At 34.3% G+C, this 20,380-nt stretch overlaps 1 protein-coding gene and 1 pseudogene across 3 annotated transcripts in view; one reads left to right on the top strand and one right to left on the bottom strand.

The window, feature by feature from the left end:
* MKLN1 (muskelin 1) overlaps positions 1-20,380 on the top strand; it is a 411,699-nt gene that overhangs the window by 313,773 nt on the left and 77,546 nt on the right. For all 3 annotated transcript variants that reach the window (XM_064373441.1, XM_064373440.1, XM_021673780.2), the window contains 2 exons: positions 7,874-7,951; positions 11,490-11,555. In XM_064373441.1, the coding sequence (XP_064229511.1) occupies positions 7,874-7,951; positions 11,490-11,555 (144 nt within the window). The remainder of the gene's footprint in view (positions 1-7,873; positions 7,952-11,489; positions 11,556-20,380) is intronic.
* LOC135274306 (U6 spliceosomal RNA) lies at positions 4,310-4,405 on the bottom strand (annotated as a pseudogene).

The following is a 20,380-nucleotide window of genomic DNA, read 5'->3' as shown; positions in this document are numbered from 1 at the left end:
GCATCTCTTTCTCTCTGGGAGCTGCTTTCCGGAGTTGCCTCTTATTCGGCCATCTTGGGATTGCCCGCTTTTCTGTTTTTAATGCAATTTTGTGTTCCCGTTACAAACCCTACTTGATAATGGTGTCTTACTCTTTTCAGTTACAGTATTTGATCTGCCAAACTTTTATGAAGTATTTTTGCATATATTTGTATATAAGATATTTGTCTGCAGTTTTCTTACAAAGTGCATGTCGTTTTGGTAACTTTTGTGACGTTTGGGTAGTTCTAGCCTTATAGAATGAGGCAGGAATCTGTGTTTGTGTAGAATAAGTAGTAGCCTGGTAGAATTTGCTAGTGAAGGCAACTGGACCTGGAGTTACTTTTATGTGGAAGTTTTTGTGTTTTATTAGCAGGGTCTCTCTTTGTCACCCAGGCTGGAGTACCATGGCATGATCAGTTAACTGTAGCCTTGAACTCCTGGGCTCAAGCTATCCTCCGACCTCCTGAGTAGCCGGGACTATCTATGCATGCTACCATGTCTGGCTAATTTTTTTAAATGTGAAGATTTAGTCTCTCCATGTTACCCAGGCTGGTCTTTAACTCCTTGCTCAAATGATCCACCCACATTAGCTTACCAAAGCACTGGTATTACAGGTGTGAGCTATTTGTTTTCTCTCTCTTTTTTTTTTTTTCCTTCTTTTTTTTTTTTTTTTGAGACACTGTCTCTCTCTGTTGCCCCAGCTGGAGTGCAGTGGCATAGTCACGGCTCACTACAGCCTTGACCTCCCTGGGCTCAAGTGATCCTTCTACCTAACTTCCCAGGTAGCAGAGACTACAGGCATGCACCACCACACCCAGCTAATTTTTTGTAGAGATGTGCTTTTGCCATGTTGCCCACGTTGGTCTTGAACTCCTAGGCTCAAGTGATCCCCTGGCCTCGGCCTCCCAAAGTGCTAGAATTACAGATGTGAGCCACCACACCCAGCTTAATTACTTCTTTATTGTATACTTGGTTAAAAAAAAAAAAAAAAACACTTTCCAGTGAAGTTGTCTGTGCTTGAAATTTGATGGGTGGGAGCGTCTTTACCTATTAATACATCATAGGACTAATCAGAGTTGTTATTTGTTTGGTTCAGCTTTATTAAATGATATTTTTCCTAGAAATTGTATATTTTATCTAAAATTTCAAACTTATGGATATTAAGGTATACCTAATATCCTCTTATTATCAGTTTAGTATTTGCAGGATTTCTTGAGATGTCCCTTTTTTTGTTACTTATCTGCAATTATATATATAGCACAAGTTTATCAAGTTCACTAGTCTCAATTTTTGTTTTTTTTCATCTGTTCTGTTATTTCGTGTGTCCATGACTTAACACTCTGTGTTTACTGTTTTCCTTCTCTTTTTGAGATTAATTTGCTGTCTTTTTATAACAACTTTTTAAGCTAGAAGCTTACCTCATTAGTTTTCAGACTTTGGAAATTTCCCTTATATACATTTAAATGTATAAAATTTCCTCCTCTTGTTCTTTAGTTGTGTTACAAAGTATTTTTATTTTTGTTCAGTTTAGTATTTTCATTATGAAATGAAATGGCTCTTTGGAAGAACTGTGGTTTTTAATTTACAAATTTTGTGGAGATTTGCTAGTTGTTTTCTTTGTTAGTGATTTCTGGCATAATTGCATAGGGGCCAGAGTGCATATCCTGTATGTTTCCAGTCCTTTGAAATTTAATGAGACTTGCTGTATAGCCCAGCTTATTCAATTTTTATAAACACATCATATGTATTTGAACAGAATGTGAATTATTTAGTCGTTGGAGCAGTGTTGTATATCTGCTCAGTTGATCAGAGTTGCTAAACATAGTGCACAAATCTTTTTTATCAATAAGAATTTTCTGTCTGATTCTCTTAATTACTGAGAAGGATGTTAACACTTTCCACTATGATTATGGAATTGTATGTCTCTTACAGTTGGGCCAGTTTTACTTTACACATTTTGATGCCATGTTTTTAGTGGCTAACAAGTTTTAAATTATTTTGAATTAAATCTTTTATTATGAAGTACATTTGTATCTCTAGACATATTTTTGCATTAAGGTTTAAATTGTATTAAGATCTGTTTTCATTTCTTATTTGTATGGCATATCTTTTCCATCTTTTCAACCTTTATCCCTTTTAAGAGAAATATCTCTTATAAATTTTATTTAAATAAAACAAACTTATTTGAAGAAATTTTTATTTTATTAATAAATCATTTGACTTGTGGTGAGTTTAGAAATTACAACAGGTGTTTATGATTGCCTTAACAAAATTGATCAGTGCCTTTTCTCTCTTCCCATGTGTGGATTTAGTAGACTTTCAGCTTGATAGTCTTACCTTTAATTTGTGAGTTTAGAAATTACAACAGGTGTTTATGATTGCCTTAACAAAATTGATCAGTGCCTTTTCTCTCTTCCCATGTGTGGATTTAGTAGACTTTCAGCTTGATAGTCTTACCTTTAATTTGTTGTTCTACTGTTGTCAATTGCTCTATTGTTGTCATTTATTTTGATACCATGTTCAAAGACCCTATAAAATATTAGTCTTATTTTATATAGCAATTGTTCATTAATTTTACTCAACTATTTACTGATTTTTTTCTCTTTATTATCATTTGCATCTTTAATTTTATATCTAGGATTATGTTTATTTCCTGTGCCGTAAGCCCATCCTTTAGACTTTCTTCTATAATGCAGTTCAACTCTGTCAGAATTGCTGGCCTGAAAATTTTCTGGGAGGGTATTTTTGCTAGATATAGAATTCCAGATTGGCACTTATTTTCTTGAAATACATTTTGAATATCATTCCACTGTTATTAACCAGCTTCCATTGTTGCTATTGAGAGATGTACTGTCATTTTCAATTGCTGTTTTTTTAAATATAATCTTTTTCCCTCTGGCTGTTTAAATATTTTATATTTGTTTTATTTTGTTGTTACATTAACAAGGCTGTCTGAAACTCCACTGTGGCAGCCATGTTAACTATTGTCTATTTTGGTTTTCTTTCAGTTAAATATATGTTACTTTTGTCTGTCTATAATTTCTTTTATTTTCTCCTTTATCTTTTTTTTTTTTTTTTTTTAAAGACGGGGTTTCACCATGTTGGTCAGGCTGGTCTTGAACTCCCGACCTCTGGTGATCCCCCTGCCTTGGCCTCCAAAGTGCTTGGATTACAGGCGTGAGCCACCATGCCCCACCTCCTTTATCTTTTTTAACTGCACATTTCTGGTTGTTTTTTTTTTTTTTTTTTTTTTTTTTTTTTTGAGACGGAGTTTCACTCTTGTTACCCAGGCTGGAGTGCAATGGCGCGATCTCGGCTCACCGCAACCTCCGCCTCCTGGGTTCAGGCAATTCTCCTGCCTCAGCCTCCTGAGTAGCTGGGATTACAGGCACACGCCACCATGCCCAGCTAATTTTTTGTATTTTTAGTAGAGATGGGGTTTCACCATGTTGACCAGGATGGTCTTGATCTCTTGACCTCGTGATCCACCCGCCTCGACCTCCCAAAGTGCTGGGATTACAGGCTTGAGCCACCATGCCTGGCTGATATTTTAAGCTTCTCTAAACTATGTCATTTCTACTACATTATTTTTAATGTCTCTTTCTTACACTCTGACCTTCAGTTCTCTGATATTTTCAATTTTTTTATTCCTATGTTTATCTCTGACAATTCAGTTTCTGTGTTCTTTTGTAGTCTTACCATTTCTTTTCCAACTATTTAGATCTCTACTTTCCAGCTGCTTATATCTGTAATCTGTGCTCATGTTTTATAGAGAGAGTTGCTTGCTTTTTTTTAATTTGTGGAAAGGTATTTGGCTACTTTCATCTATATGACTACATCTTTCTGTTGAATCAGATTCATTTGCTACTTTAAAAAATTTCTTTCTTTTATATCATGGTATAATTCCTGGGTTGATTCTTTTTAACATTATTAATCTTTGAATATGGTGCATTTTTTCTAATTTTAGAAGCTTTTTGTGAGTTAGGAGCTAGAGCTGTGTTCCAGGATAGCAAGAGTTTTCCTTATAATATCTTCTTTCCCTTTTAAGATTCTGTTTCTTCTCAGCAGTGCTTATAATGCAAAATCTCACTCTTTTTTCCCTTTTCCCAACTGCCTGACTCTTTCTGAAACATTGTTTATTTTTCATAATTTTTACTCATTTATGCCTTTGTGCCTTTGTTTATGCTGTATTCTCTTTCCTATTACTTTCCTTTTCATATAATTCAGTTCCAGTGCATTCTTCAAAGCCAGCTCTTCCAAAGTGTCTTCTTTTGTTACATTCTCACGGAATCACTCCTTCCTCCTCTTTTTTTTTTTTAGGGGCCATGCTAATCTTCTCTGTATCGTTCCAATTTTAGTATATGTGTGCTGCCGAAGCAAGCACTCCTTCCTCCTCTTAACTCCTATTTGCCTTGGTGCTATATTTCTCATTTTGTACGTAAAAGATTGTTAATTTTCTGCCAAGTACATTTCCAAACACTACATCATTATCATCATCATCATCATCATCATCACCACCACCATCAGTAACATATATCTGAGAGCTTGACAATGTGCCATCTATTCTCCTAGGCCTTTGACTACATGAATTTATTTAATTTTTATACTTATCTTCTGGGGTAAGTATTGTTGTTATCTCCATTTGATATATCAGAATGATTAATTTGCTTAAGACCATGTATTTAGGAAGTAACAGGGCTAAGATTTGAATTCAGGTAGTCTGGTGCCAAAATCCATACTTTTTATCTCTAAGCTTTACTGTCTTAGTAAATATTTACTGGTTCAATGTCCTAATATTAATTATTATATTATTACTGGTATAATATTGTTCTTTTTTTCAGAATTTAAACAAACTGATGGAATTAGTTTCTTAAAAATTCTTTTTGACCTAATCATTATTCTTGAATGGTCAAAAAGGATTGTGCTCTGTAAGTTATTTACCTATAAATGCTTTTTAAATTATTTCTTTTGTATGTAATCTCTATTTTGGTCAAATATCAAATTTCATAAAAGTTTCAGTTTATCAAATATAAATACCTACAACTAGGCAGCCGTATTATAATCTATGTGGATATTTTTTGTTTGTTTTGTTTTTAATTCTGGGCAAAAGATGTGAACTTTTTTTTTCCCCCTTTTGGTAAAAGCATTCTAAGTCATATTTTTAAATCATGTTGTGTGTGTGCATGCATGTGTGTGTAGGCAGGGTCTCTGTGTTGCCCAGGATGGTTTTGAACTCCTGGCCTTGAATGATCCTCCTGCCTTAGCCTCCCAAAATGCTGGAATTACAGTTGTCAGCCATTAGGCTGGGCCATCATGTGTTTTTTAAAGAGAGTATCCACTGTTATTGGAGTAAAGAACAGCTTGTGCTCAGTAAGGACTGTATGAAATGTATTTAGTAGAGTTATAATTATAGGGAAAAAATGAAATGATACTGGACCTAGAGATTCTAGTTAAATAGCTTAAAAATTATTAACAACTACTTCTTAATGTGCTTTCTCCTAGTGATATTTAAACTTCTTCTGGATAGTTTTAATTTTATCTAACTGTTCTGATCTCTTGCTTTAGATTTTTGTCAAAAATAGACTTACAGAAATATGAGCACTGCCTGACTTCTTTAAACAGAAATAACTTTTTGAACTCACATGGTTCACAGTCATCTTTAAATTTCTTAATAATTTGTTTCTGAGATTTTCAAACAGTGTAATGGATATTGTTACATTTTTATAGGTGAGAATGTCATTATTGTTTGAATAGAGAGACTGAGTTTTTTGCTGAATTATATATCTAAAGTAAGCCTACCAAGGCAGAAGGACTTCTTAGCAAGAGTTTTCAAGAATTAGAAATAATAGGGAGCATGGTGAGATTATTTGGGGTGCAGAGATGTCAACTTTTTGTTTTTAGATTGTGAAAGTTGTAGGAAGTTCTTTTACATTAAAACAAGGTACTAAAAGCAATATTTTTTTTATCCTTTACTTTGCTTTAATGTTTACAGTATTTATTGACTTATTTTTTGCAAGAATTTTCGGAAGTCTTAAAGACAAAGAAAAAAAGAAATTTGTTGTGTGTGTCTGTAGGACGGAGGTTTCCGGTTGAAGCCAGATGACAAGTCTTGAAGCCTGAAAGGGTTGGTTACAACTGAGCTTCATAATTACCCAGAAAAGAAAGATTAGGAGAGTGCTCTAAACTGCTTGGCCTCTTGTGAATATATAAATCACAGAAAACAGTTTGACTTTTAAATTGAGTCACATGACAGAATTTATAGTAAAAGCAACTTTGTAAGTTATGATCTATTTGGGTGTATGTAAAAGCTAGGGTTTCTAGCTTAAAAAGTAAGGAAGTGTTATTGTAGCACATAGCAAGAATTCCAGAGGTAAGGTGGATTTCCTGGTTGATTGACTCAGTGATCATTTCTTTCTCTCTGCTGTGTCATCATTATAGAATTGATTTCATTCTTGTACTTCGACAAATTGGCTTTAACATTTGTATACACTGCATGCAGATATTCCAGAGGAATAAAAGTAGATTTTTCTTCTCTGAATGTCTCTTTAGAAGTAAGGAGGAATTGCCTAGAAGTCTCCCAGAAGATGCCTCATGTTTCATTAGCCAAAATTGGATTCCATACTGTTCTTAAACTAATCTTTTTTGAGGGCCATGTGACTAGGGCTTCATAATTATTTATGTATATATGTAGGGATGTATATAGGGAGTTCAGCCTCCATACCATTATAGTAACTAGTGTAACAACTTAAGAAGTAGATTAAGAGTTTATTGATACAGCAGAATCAGGAGTAGGGAAGGCATGATAGAACTGTATGTAGTCCCAACCCTACCATTTAAGAGCTGTATGATTTTGGTTAAGTTTCTTAATTTTTCTAAATACACATTTCTGTATTTATAAAATGCAGATGATAATGTGTAGTTCATAGGATTGTTTTTAGAATTAAATGAGATGAGACAGCATAAATTCTAACATTTGGTAAGTGTTCCGTAATTATAGTTCTATTTCTGCTGTTAGTACTTTTATCTCTATGTAGTTTTGTACTCAAAACTGTATAATAATGAAATTCACATGTTAGTGTTCCCTTTTCCTGAAAATATATCATAAGGGCCTACACCAAAATTGTTGGAGCTCTGTTTTCTTCTCTCTATTTCTTGGATATGAGTGACAAAAAGTACTGGCACAAAGCACTGTTGGGGGAAAGAGATTCGGATGCAATGAAGCCATGTCATTCAGGATGTAAAGATTAAGAATTTCATAGTTGAAATAAAGACAAGTGGTGGGAGGTCACTAAAAGAAATTAAAATATAATTATCCTAATCTTTATCCTTTCCTCTTCTCGCTTATAATAATACTAGAAATGATTTTTTAAAGATACACAAAACCTTTTTTCAATGAAGTAGAACATTTATTCAAATTATTTATTTTTATTTTCTCCTGCACCTATTTTACAGCCTTAAATTGTCTTATAACCTTTTTTCCCCTCCCAGTTGACTCCCTTCTCCATCTTTTAAGGTCTCTAACCCTCTGGAAATGTCACATACTTGTCCATTGAATGCAGCAATGCCTTTGTATCTAATAGGTGCAATGCAATAATGATGGGAAACATAGTACATTTAATATAAGCTTCCCTTAAAGCAGTTTGTTTGCATGCTTGTGTCAATCATTATTTTACTCTTTATATTTGGGGTAGCATACAGTAAAACTGAAATTATGCGTATTTTATGAAAATGTGCTTTTGTATTAGTGACACATTAGTAATTTCTCTGAATGTAGTCTTTTAAATTCTAATTTTTTTCTATAATAATGTAAGTAGTTAAGGTGTAACTCTTTCTCATTCTTCAATATTTACAGATGGCTTGTTCAATCAATATATCAGTCAACAGGAGTATAAGCCACGATGGAGTCAAATCATTCCCAAAAGTACCAAAGGTAAGCCATACCTTCTAGATTGTAGTTCTTTTTCTTTAATGTCTCAGTCTTCAGTTTTCCCAAGGTAGTTCAATTGTCATAGCACTCTGTTAATAAAAAAGATGTTAGCCAGGTGCAGTGACTCATGCCTGAAATCCTAATACTTTTGGAGGCTGAGGCAGGAAGATTGCTTGAGCCCAGGGGTTTGAGGTCAGCCTGGACAACATAGTGAGACCCTATCTCTACATAAAATCAGCTAGACAGCTGGGCGTGGTAGCTCATGCCTGTAATCCCAGCACTGTGGGAGATCAAGGTGGGTAGGTCACCTGAAGTCAGGAGTTCAGGACCAGCCTGGTCAACATGGTGAAACCCTGTCTTTACTAAAAATTCAAAAACCAGCTGAGTGTGGTGGCGCATGCCTGTAATCCCAGCTACTTGGGAGGCTGAGGTAGGAGAATTGCTTGAACCTGTGAGGCGGAGGTTGTAGGGAACCAAGATTGCACCACTGCACTCCCTGGGAGACAGATCGAGACTCCGTCTGAAAAACACACACACAGACACACACACACAAAACAGCCTAACATATTGGCAGACACTTGTGGTCCAGCTGCTTACGGTACTGAGGTGGAAGGGTAGCTTGAGCCTGGGAGGTTGAGGCTGCAGTGAGCTGTGTTCATACCACTGCACTTCAACCTGGGCTACAGAGTGATACTCTGTCTCAAAAAAAAAAAAAAAAAACAACAAAATAAACAAAAAGCAAATGTTTAAAACAAGACATACATTCCTTAACTAGGTGGCAAAATTCATTTGTTATATTAAAATTATATTTTTAAACCTTTTTGTTTTACTGCCATAATAGAAGGTTGGGCAGTTTTTACACAGAGTATCATTATAAACTGCTTTGATAGAGGTACCATGTAAAATTATAGGCCGTGTTGTAATGCCATACGCGTGTTCCTGAAAACCTTAAATTCTGCAAAATTGTTTGCTGAACCTAGCGGGGAATATGAGATAAATAGAAAGACTGAGGACCATTCCAAATCTGTGGAACTTAATAACCAGATACTAATAGAAACTAGTGTAATAGGCCAGGCTCAGTAGTTCACGCCTGTAATCCCAGCACTTTGGGAGGCTGAGGTGGGCGGATCACGAGGTCAAGAGATCAAAACATGGTGAAACCCCATCTCTACTAAAAAATACAAAAATTAGCTTGGCGTGGTGGCATGTGCTTGTAGTCCCAGCTACTTGGGAGGCTGAGGCAGGAGAATTGCTTGAACCTAGGAGGCGGAGTTTGCACTGAGCCGAGGTTGCGCCACTGTACTTCAGCCTGGGGCCTGTTGACACAGCAAGACTCTGTCTCAAAAAAAACTAGTGTAATAATTGTAATAAAAATAAATATCAGTACATTTAAATCTTTAAAGGTATTTATATTGAACATCATAGTGTGTTTAGAGACTTATGTCATGGGCTCATGCCTCCATCTTTGAAATGTAGATCCTAGAGGGCATTCGCTTCTAATAAAGACTGTTTTCATCAAAACTTGAAATCTGATCCAGAGTATAGTCTTCTTCATGAATCCTTATTTTCATATATGGGGGAAATTTTTGTCACCTCTTCCATCTGTACTCACTGCTTTGCCAGATAGTTAACATACTGGAAAGTGTAGCAATTTCTTAATGCAACTATTTACATTAAAGGAAGGCAGTTCTATGGATACTGAGCTTTTTTCTTTGTGGTCTTCATATATTGCTAAGGACTTTTCTTTAGTTGTGAGAAAGCTCTCTCCTGATAGTGTTACGCATTAATATGCAGGGGAAAATTGTTTAAGAACCTCCATAATTGGTGTCAGATGAACATCATTCTCCTATTTAACCAGTCATGTATGAGATAATTTTCTTCAGAGACACACATATTATAGCAAACAGACTGTAATTGTGTATTTGCAAACTAATGGATTCAATACGTAAAATGCAAACATACTGAAAATGAATTCATTTTAGTGCTTGCTTTTTTCCCTCAGACTTCTAAGGGATGAATATGCTTTTTTAAATCTATTAAAAATGGTGATACTGACTGATGGGGGAAGGAAAGAAGAAAAAGACAAAGCTTCAATGATAATAAATTGCACAATCTAAGGGCTTAACTGTTAGGAGACAGGATTTTCAGGGAACTTCTGAATGACTAGCCGTTGACTACAGTAGTAATGAAAAGCTTCAGTTTTTTATCTTATTTTCTGTATATAAGAACTGACATTTCAGTCATTTTATAGCACCTTTGTGAAATTAGTATAAAATAAGATATTTTCAATTTTACATTTGGAGAAAGCCAATACAGGGAAACTTATTAGCCAGAGTAATATATTTCACTTAATAGAAGAGTTATGAAGAAAACCTTAGGCTTTCTGGTTCATATCAAGTAAGACATTCAAATCTTATAATCTTTTGAACTACTGAAATGAAGTTATAACCTTTTTTGGGGGGCAGGGGGTCAGAGTCTCGCTCTCGTTGCCCAGGCTGAAGTGTAGTGGCGCGACCTCAGCTCACTGCAACCTCCACCTCCCGTGTCCAAGCTATTCTGCCTCAGCCTCCTGAGTAGCTGGTATTACAGGCTCCCACCACCACACCTGGCTAATTTTTTGTATTTTTAGTAGAGATGCGGTTTCACCATGTTGGCCAGGCTGGTCTCAAACTCCTGACCTCAGGTGATCCAGCTACTTGGCCTCCCACAGTACTGGGATTACAGGCGTGAGCCACCTCACCCAGCCATAACGTTATTTGTGTAAGATTTGGTGTAAAGTAAGATTAACTACAAGTTGAACAATAGTGTTCTCCTTTGGAAATTTAAAAAGTTTTATTGATTATATTTAAACCTGCCTATTAACCTGCCTTTGATTAAGAATCAAAGTGAAGTAAATCTTAGATTTCCTCAGTCAGTACTTACATAAAATAGTTGGTAAATTAGGTGGGAACTTATTGCTGAAATATTGGCACAAAATTAATACATTATACATTATACAAAGTTATATAAAATAATTATACAGAGTACAAAATTGTACAAAAATTACACAAAATGATTATATACATTATACAAAATTAATAGTAATATAAAACTTGATAACATCTTTGTTTTCAGGAACTAGTTTTATGATCTTTAAAACTGCTCCTTATACTAATGAACTATACCTAAAATATATACAGGAGATCTAATTTTGTAATTGTTTTTGACCTTCACTTTGGCACTCAAGTAGTTTAGAGATTTTTGTTTTTGTGTAATATTCTATGTCTTTACTGATTTGTGGCATTGATCATAAATAAATTGAAAATAACTTCCAAGTTCATTGATATCCTGAAAGCATTTGGAAAAAAGAACAAGATTATTATTATAAACACAGATTTGAGTCATACTGTTACTTTTATGAGTCCTTTTACTTATTCTTAATGTTTGAAAGAATAAGTGTGGGTTATTTTTACTACTGATTACAGACTTATGAATAACTTTACTCTGAGTATGCTGTTGTTCTTTGTTATTCCTTTAAAAGAAACTGTTATTTCTACTAAAGGTGATGGCGAAGATAACCGACCAGGAATGAGAGGAGGCCATCAGATGGTTATTGATGTTCAAACAGGTGAGTAGCACTTGAAATAGAAAGCAAAATCTTCATTGGCAATGTCATCATCTAAACCAGGCAGTGGCAGGTAAGGAAAGGGGAGCTATTACACAACTGAAATTAGATTGCCTAAAAAAAGTGTAACATGCGGCCTTTTATGTGTGTCTGTATACACACGTGTGTGTGTGTTTAGTTTATATGTGTTGTATTTTCATGGAAAACTGGTATATTTCCGGATTTTTGTTGCGCTTATATTGTAATACAGAATATGGAGTTACTGGAATAAAGGAGAACTAAGATATATTTTTAGCTCCTAAAATTAGGCAGCTAAGTGTTGATAGGTCCATTAATTGCTAAAAACTGTTCACAAGCCTGTAAATAATTTAGTTGTTTTAGTTGTTATTGTTGGTTTTTTGCTGCCTTTTAAATTTTGTTCTGAAGCTTGGTAGCAAACATTTTTCTTATGTTTCTACGGCCTAGGAAAACTTAAATACTATAATATTTAGAGGTTAATGCCAACATTATAATAGGTCTCAGATCAGCAGCTTAAAAAGCAAATAATACCAAGAATCTAGCATAGTTATATTTTATTATTGGATTTTAGAAAACTTTACTGCATAGAATTCCACTCTTTCCTAGAGTAATTAATGCTCAATTCTGCTGTGTGTTATGCTGACTCATAGTGCTTCAGGAATAAAAATAATTGCTCTGAAAACTCATGTTCTAAAATAATTAGGAATAAAAATGGTTACAATGTAGTTACTAAATCTTCTTGACATGAATTTATTTTCATAATTTTTGTAAGAGAAATTATAATTTTTCATTTAAAATTAAAAACTAAATTTCTATGATAACCTCTGAACTGATTTGAGAGTGTTGTTAGGGTCTCTTTGGAAAAGGTTCATTTTAAGATACAGGAATTTGCTTTCTTAATCTTGATCCCTCTCTCCAAATTTCCCTACAGAAATAGGTTTGAATTAGCTATAGAGTTTTAGCCATCTTGTTTCTGCCTGAGAGTATAATAAATATTCATATGCTTATTTGCTAAACAGCCAGATTTATATACAGTTTTTTTATCCAAAAAATTAATTTATGAATACAGACATGAGAGTTTATGTTTAGATTATCTACAGTAGTTTTTCTCCTTTTTTAAACATAGAGTAGAATTTGTAATGCTTTTCTTTTTCTCTATCAGTACTACAAGGAAAATGTTATTAAATGCACCCCCATACCTTTTTTTAAAATAGAGACAGGGTTTTGTCATGTTGTCCAGGTTGGTCTTGAACTCCTAGGCTCAGGCAGTCTGCCTGCTGTGGCCTCCCAAAGTGCCTGTATTACAGCTGTGAGCTACCACGCCCATCCCATCCTTTCAAAGAAATTTGCTTATAGTATTCTATAATAATATACCAAATCTATGTTGATTTGAAAAGAGCCTTTACGTTTTAAAACAAAATGCACTTTCCTTAAATATAGAAGTAATATGATTTACTTTAACATTTAAAGCTTACCTTATCTGTGCAGAGCAGAAGGAATTTTCATGGTGCTCACTGCGTTAATTATTATGACAGATGAACCATATGTGTAAAACCATAGGTGAAGTACATGTGTAAGAAAGACAAATAATTTTCCTCTTTTTATAATCCATGAAATTTGAAAACAGACAGTTATTCAAATAGTAGGCAAATGTCATGACAGAACTTGGTGTGAGCAAGTCCTTAAGAATTAAAATCTAACTTTTCAGGTCAGAGATCCTTGAAATACTTACAATAACATGATAAAGGCCTAGATATTTTTCTATAATATTTTTGTTTTATGCATTAGGGGTAGGATTTCAGCAAACTCTTGATGGTCAGGTCCTTACCCCTACTCCCTTTAAAAAAAATATTTCAACTAGATGCAGTGATGTCTCATGCCTATAATTGCAGCACTTTGGGAAGCCAAAGCAGGAGGATCACTTGATCCCAAAACTTCAAGATGAGCCTGGGTAACATAGTGAGACCCTATCTCTACAAGAAATAAAAAAGTTAGCTGGGTGTGGTGGTATATGCTTGTAGTCCCAGCTACTCAAGAGGCTGAGTGAGAAGGATTGCTTGAGCCCAGGAGTTGGAGGCTACAGTGAGCCATCATCACACCACTGCACACCAGCCTGGGCAACAAAGCAATACCCTGTCTCAAAAAAAAAAAAAAAAAAAAAAAAAAAACCTCAGAGAGGAGAAATGTTATTTGAGTAACTACTAGATTTACTTTAGAAATTATAAGAAAGCGTACTGACAATGACTACTACAGTCACAGAATTTTACTCCAGATGGGACCTTTAAAGGAGTAATCTCTTTTTGATAGCTTCTAAAGATTTATTATAGGTTAGCAAAGGGGTACAAAGAAAAATCAACCCAAATCCACATTTCAGTATTGAAACTGGTTTGTAGAAAGTGACAGAATTACTTTGGAAATACACTTTTAAGCAATATTTCTACCATAGAAAATCTAGGGAATCATCCTGTTAGTAGAGGATTTTTTTAGTTAGAGTTGTTTTACTCCCATTCGGAGTGTTTTCTTTTTTTCTTTTAATCGTTATGATTGCTTGGTGAAACTTTATTTAGGCCCATGGCTGATGACAGAACTAGATTTTTCAGCTTTTAAAAGGAATCATGGGTGGTCATTTAATATACAGTTGTCCATTACTCAAGTTCTCATGCTTTTCGGTATGTTACCATTGCCACGTATAGTGAGAAAACAGTACTCTCTATATATGAACATTAAAGTCGAAAGGATTTCACCAGATTCAGGTGATCCTTGTTTTGAGTAATAGAGATGGCATGTAAAACATTTGGAGATGGAATTCTTCTTCTGTTTTTTCTTGTGCATGCTTTTTACATTCAAAAAATATGTTTCAAAGAAGAGCTATCTGAAACGTTTTGTCCACGTTTTGATATCTTGGCATAGAAATAGGGATAGAAGTGATGATTCCTTTTGAATTTATCATTCACTGTAGAGGGGAAGACTAGAAGGACACATACCAAAATACTGACATTTATGTTTGGTGGTGCAATTCTACCAGTGATTTAAATTTTTCTTATTTTAAATATATTATTAAAAATTTCTACTTAATATTTATTATAAGTTTGAGAAAATTTTACTCAATATCATTCTTTTTAGGAAGAGAACTGTATTTATTTGTGAAGGTGCTTTGGAGTACAAATTAAAATACAGAGACCTGGTTGTAGAAGGAACTATTTTTGTAACACTAAGAAATATTGTTGTCTTAGGACCAGAGAAAGGAAGCAAGAAAATAGAAAGAGATAAATCGGAGTGTTCAATCTTTTGGCTTCCCTGGGTCATATTGGAAGAAGAATTGTCTTGGGCCACACATAAAATACATTAACAATAGCTGATGAGCTTTAAAAAAATTTCACAAAAAAAGTCTCATAATGTTTTAGGAAAGTTTACAAATTTGTGTTGGGCCACATTGAAAGCCATCTTGGGCTGCATGTGACCCATGGACCGCAGGTTGGACAAGCTTGAGATAAGTGGTAGTAGAGCCAGCAGGATGGCAGAATGCCACATTTCATGACATGACTCTCTCTTTACTCACCAAATTCTTAGAAGTTTTCTCTAGTAAAATTGATTTCGCAATTGATTTTTATTTATTTATTTTTTTGGTAGAAACTGGTGAGACAATTAGGTCTGGATTCCAGCATCTGGAAACAGAGAAATGTGAGGAAAGATGCCCTGAGACTCAATAGGAAAAGCTCTGAACTTTCACAAGACTCTGAAATTAAGGTTCAGGTTAAATTTAAACAGATCTCTGGTTGTGAGTGTGGGTAATCCAAGAATCTGATCAAGAGAAGAAAAAAGAAACTAGAAAACACTATTCAAAAATCCAATTTTCACACCTTGGCATTCCCAGTGTTTTGTTTCAGCTAGGCATTGGTGTTAATTTTTTGTTCTGTTCTCTATCCTTTGGATATTTCATGTTCGTTTACATGAAGCTTCATGAATAGGTTTTTATCACACCATGATAGTCTTGAAATGGTGTGCAAAATTTTTGTCTTTTATAGTTTTCTGGGAAGATTCATTATATCTGAGAAGATTCATTACACACACACACACACAAATACACACTCTTACTTTAAGACAGAGATCTTACTCTATTGCCCAGGCTGGAGTGCAGTGGTATGATCTTGGCTAACTGCAACCTCTGCCTCCAGGGTTCAAGCGATTCTCCTGCCCCAGCCTCCCAAGCAGCTGGGATTACAGGCACCCGCTCAGCTAATTTTTGTATTTTTAGTAGGACAGGGTTTTGCCATGTTGGCCAGGCTGGTCTCAAACTCCTGACATTGGGTGATCATCCTGCCTGGACATCTCAAAGTGCTGGGATTACAGGCATGAGCCACCGCTCCTGGCCTCATTACAGATATTCTTAAAGGGCTAAATCCCTATCTTAATTGTTGACATTTTACGGTAAGTACTACCAAACCAGGTATTCAAATAAAGTGTCTTACTTCATACAGGCGATACTCATTATTGAAATGATATTATTAGAAAGTAAACCGTTGCCACCTTTCTACTGCTCTCAGTTTTTTCCCCTAATTTTGTGTTGCTAGATCAGAGGTTTGTGAGAAAGAGAGTAGGAAGAGGTGAAGTCAGAGAAATAGTTGGGGGGACAAATTGTGTTGAGGTTTATAGAGCTTTGTTTAGGACTTTAACCTGTGTGCAGAGTGAAGTGTGAAGCCATTGTTGGGTTTAAGAGGTGCTATGCACTTACCTTGCATTTTAACAAAACAAATTGAGTGAAGGGTAGCAAGTCCTTTAAGGAACCTATTGCTCCCTGAGAAGCGATTATAGCATTGGTTTATACTAGAATAGTAGTAGTAATGTTGAAAATTGGTCACATTTTGGATGTATTCTAAAAGGTATATAGAGCTGACAGGATTTTTTTATGAATTGGGTGAAGAGTGTGAGAAAAAAAAAGTTAAGGGTGACTTAAAGTTTTGACCTGAGCAGCTAGAAAAATGGTGTAATCATTCTCTAAGATGGATAAAACAAGAGGATCCAATATGGTGGGTTGTTGGCAACTTGATTTTAGACAAGTTAAGTCTGAGATACCAATTAGACATCCACATAGTTATGTCAAGTGAGCAGTTGGATATATTAGTTTGAGATTCAGGAGATAGATCTAAGCAGAGTAATAATTCCCTCTACATTTACATAATACTGTTCAAACTATTATTACTGCAATAATTTCCACATTGTTTTAGAGTTGTTCACATAGGTGTTGTGTATACCATTGCTATCGGTCCAACTTCCCTGCCACCGTGGACTTATGGAGTGGGGAAGGACAAGGATCTTAGCTTATTTATTTTTATGACTATAGAGCCTAGTATGGAGTAGACATGCACTAAGTATTTGTTGGATTGAATCAAGTTTTAGAATTCATTTTCCTTTGAGTAGAAAGAAATATATTTACCTAGAAAGTGTATTCAGATACTGCTATAAACCTTGATAAGTAGATCAGGTCATGATGTCATTTCTTATACTAATATTTTCTGTGGTGGATCTATTTTATTTGTTATATTTGAACATATTTAAATTTTCGGATTCTGCTTGTTCACTTATGCCATTTAGACTGTGCTTCCTAAAGCTGTAATTATCATTACTTCGGGATCTAGGTAGAAAAATTAAATATAGAGCTTTTTATTTGTTAAAGTAAAATTCGTTGCTTTAGAAAAACTAAATATAGAGCATTTCATTTGTTAAAGTAAAATATGTTGCTTTCTGAACTTGGTTTGGGCACAAGTGGAGAATCTGGTATATCCTTGGGGTTTTCTCTCTAAAATTCTCTCTGTGTTTCTATTATGACTATTAGTAGCATGATTTACTGAGGGCTTTCATATACTATAAGTATTTATTTAATCATTTAGCTATCATAGCCCTGTTACTGATCAGCAGTTATCTTAATTATGAGGTTGATCTTAATCACTTTCAAAGAGGTTGTATTTATCATAAATCTTTGAAGGAACCTTTCTAGTCAGATCTTAATGATGTGGCAGCCAAATATAATAGTTAGGTGTTAAGTTTGTGGAAAGGGAAGATGGTTATCTGACATCCCTAAGATTGAATCGTGACTCTGCCCCTGACTTTTTGTTTGATTTTGAATGAATTGTATTGATTAAAATGGTGCTAATAAACTAAGTAATTATGAGAGTTAAATGAAATAATGTATTTTATATATGCATATATTATTTATATAACATGCATTTGATATGCCGTATATTAATATGCAGCATACAATGATTGATTATGCTGAGAGAATTTTATATAAGTTAAAGGAACTTTCTTTTCTGGTTTTTTTTTTTTGTATGATTTGACAAAATTTCACTATGGAAATGTTTTAAAATAATTTAAAACTTTTTGAAAAACTTTAAAACAATTTGAAAAGCAGTGTTCAGGGGAAAACGTAACTCATAATTCCACATTCTAAAAAACAAATGTTATTTTGGTATATTTGTTTAATCTTTTATATAGTTGGTGCCTTAGAAAGGAAGGGAAACCATAAATGTATTTATAATATTTTTGAGACAGAATGCTAAAATGCATATAAGAATTTTGTTGATGAAGATCAAATAGGTTTAATAGTAAAGAAAACTATCTCTAAGTAGAGTTTGAACAACCAGGGATTTCCATCTTAACAAAATTGGTACATAAGTAGTAAAATATAGTTTAAAGAAGCCCAGTTACTACTTTTAGAATGCATTTTGAAGTTTTCTAGCACAAGGTTCTTTATCTGTTGAAGTTAGTGCAACATTTTGTCTGTTTGCAAATTTTTTCTAGGAAGAGAATCCATGGCTTCAGATAATCAAAGAGACTGTTATTAACTCAGAAAATTAAGAACACTGGCCAGACATGGTAGCTCATACCTATAATGCCAGAGTTTTGGGATGCTCAAGTGGGAGGATCACTTGAGACTGGGAGTTCAAGATCAGTCTGGGCAACATAGCAAGACCTCTGTCTCTACAAAATATGTATTTCTTAATTAACCAGGCATGATGACACATGCCTGTAGTCCCAGCTATGTGGGAGGCTGAGGCTTGAAGGATGGCTTGAGCGCAGGAGTCTGAGACTGCAGTAAGCTATGATTGTGCCACTGTACTCCAGTCTAGGTGACAGAGCAAGAATCTGTCTCTTGAATTTTTTTTTTTTTAAAGTTAAGAACACCTTAATTAGAGTAAAACTTCATAAAGTTAATTTCAGCTTATTTAACATGGCTTATATTTTAAAGCAATTGTTGTGTCCCGGTGTTTCATATACCTTGTTTTCTTAGATATTAGAAACTTACTAGTATGTAAATTTTATTTTCCTTTTTTAGTCTGTAGGTTTTTTTTCCCCCCATATTGCTATCTTCTCTAAGGATACAGTAACCATTTTAAAAGGTGTATGATGGCACAAATTTTACTATTTAATTTTCAAAGCTTTCTTCCATCCTAAATGAATCTTTTCATTCATGCCATGGTAGAGAAGGAATGTTATATTTTGTCCTACTGAATTTGTATATCAGTTTTATTAATTGTAATCCTTGTACCTAGCACCTCTCCACTGAAGATTCTTCAACTGTTAGTTGAGTTTCAACTGGGAAAAGAACAGTGAATAGAAAGAAAAGGCATGTCTGTTTTATTTCTCTGTGGAAATCTGCTCAGTTAGAAATATATTAATAAATGGCCATTGTGTTAGGCCATTCCTTGTTATGTAACTGTCATTACATTTTGAGAACCTGCGGTTTAAGCCTTTTTCTTCTTTCTCAATCAGAATGGGTATGAAGACTCAGGCAAAGCTCTAATATTTGGTATCTACAAAAAAAGTTGATGGAGAGTTGCTTGTCACTTGGAAGAGCCCTTCTATAAAAATTTGAACCTTTAAATATTGTCGCTATTATGTGGAAGTGCTTTTATTTTTTTTTTACATGTGGTACCACATACAGTTTTCCTTGATATTCCTTAAAGAAACTTTTGAAGGGAGTGCCTAAACATGGGTTTTGGTTGCTATTACAAATGTATTCATATGACTGTACTTCTCAATGTAATGTGCATCTTTTTTTTTTTTTTTTTTTTTTACACAGTTAACAGAAAGGAATTCTGAAATGCAGGCTTAATAAGAATATAAAATATATTGTCATAGGCATAACATTCAACTTTTTAGCAAGGAAAGTAACTATGTTGAATTCACCCAAAGTGCTGTAATCATAGCTTTATGTAAGAATACAGTTCTATTTAAAAAGGGAAGCAGTGAATCCAGTTGATAACCTGCTGGGTCATGATACTTCAAGGGAATGGCTTAAAAAGGGAAGCATAAAGAGCATATAAAATATCTTTCCCCTTAACCATTTATTCCTCTCTCAAAAATTGTCATGTTAATTTAAGTCTTACTAAACTTCACTTTTAGAAGGATTCAAATTCTTCATCTAAATATTCTTATAGAATTTCATTTCTATCTTAAAGATAATTTGTGTTTCTTAAAATGTTTTTTTTTTTTTAATTTTGTTTTTCTCTCAGTGTCTAAACTAAGAATTAAGGTAACTTCTTTCACCAGCCTATTAACCTTTCTCCTACTTCTTCTTTTTGATAAATGAATTTTGTCTAAGTTTTGGGCCACAGCTATGTCAATGCATAATATATGCATCCTATACAGTGTCAAAGTGGAAAAACTAATTTAATTACAAAAGTAGTGTGCCATCTTGTGGAGGATTATGCAATCAGCACAGTCTGATTTATTCCTAAGAAATCAAAGTAGAAGACAGATACTGCACTTCGAACTAAAAATAAAAAGCCTGTTCCATTGTGTAAAAAGAC

The sequence above is a fragment of the Aotus nancymaae genome, unplaced genomic scaffold (genome assembly GCF_030222135.1).
Source record: "Aotus nancymaae isolate 86718 unplaced genomic scaffold, 86718_ANA_hifiasm-v0.15.2.pri h1tg000002l, whole genome shotgun sequence".
Taxonomy (NCBI): Eukaryota; Metazoa; Chordata; class Mammalia; order Primates; family Aotidae; genus Aotus; species Aotus nancymaae.
The sequence above is the reverse complement of the archived record's forward strand: the minus strand, read 5'-3'. Positions and strand labels throughout refer to the sequence as shown.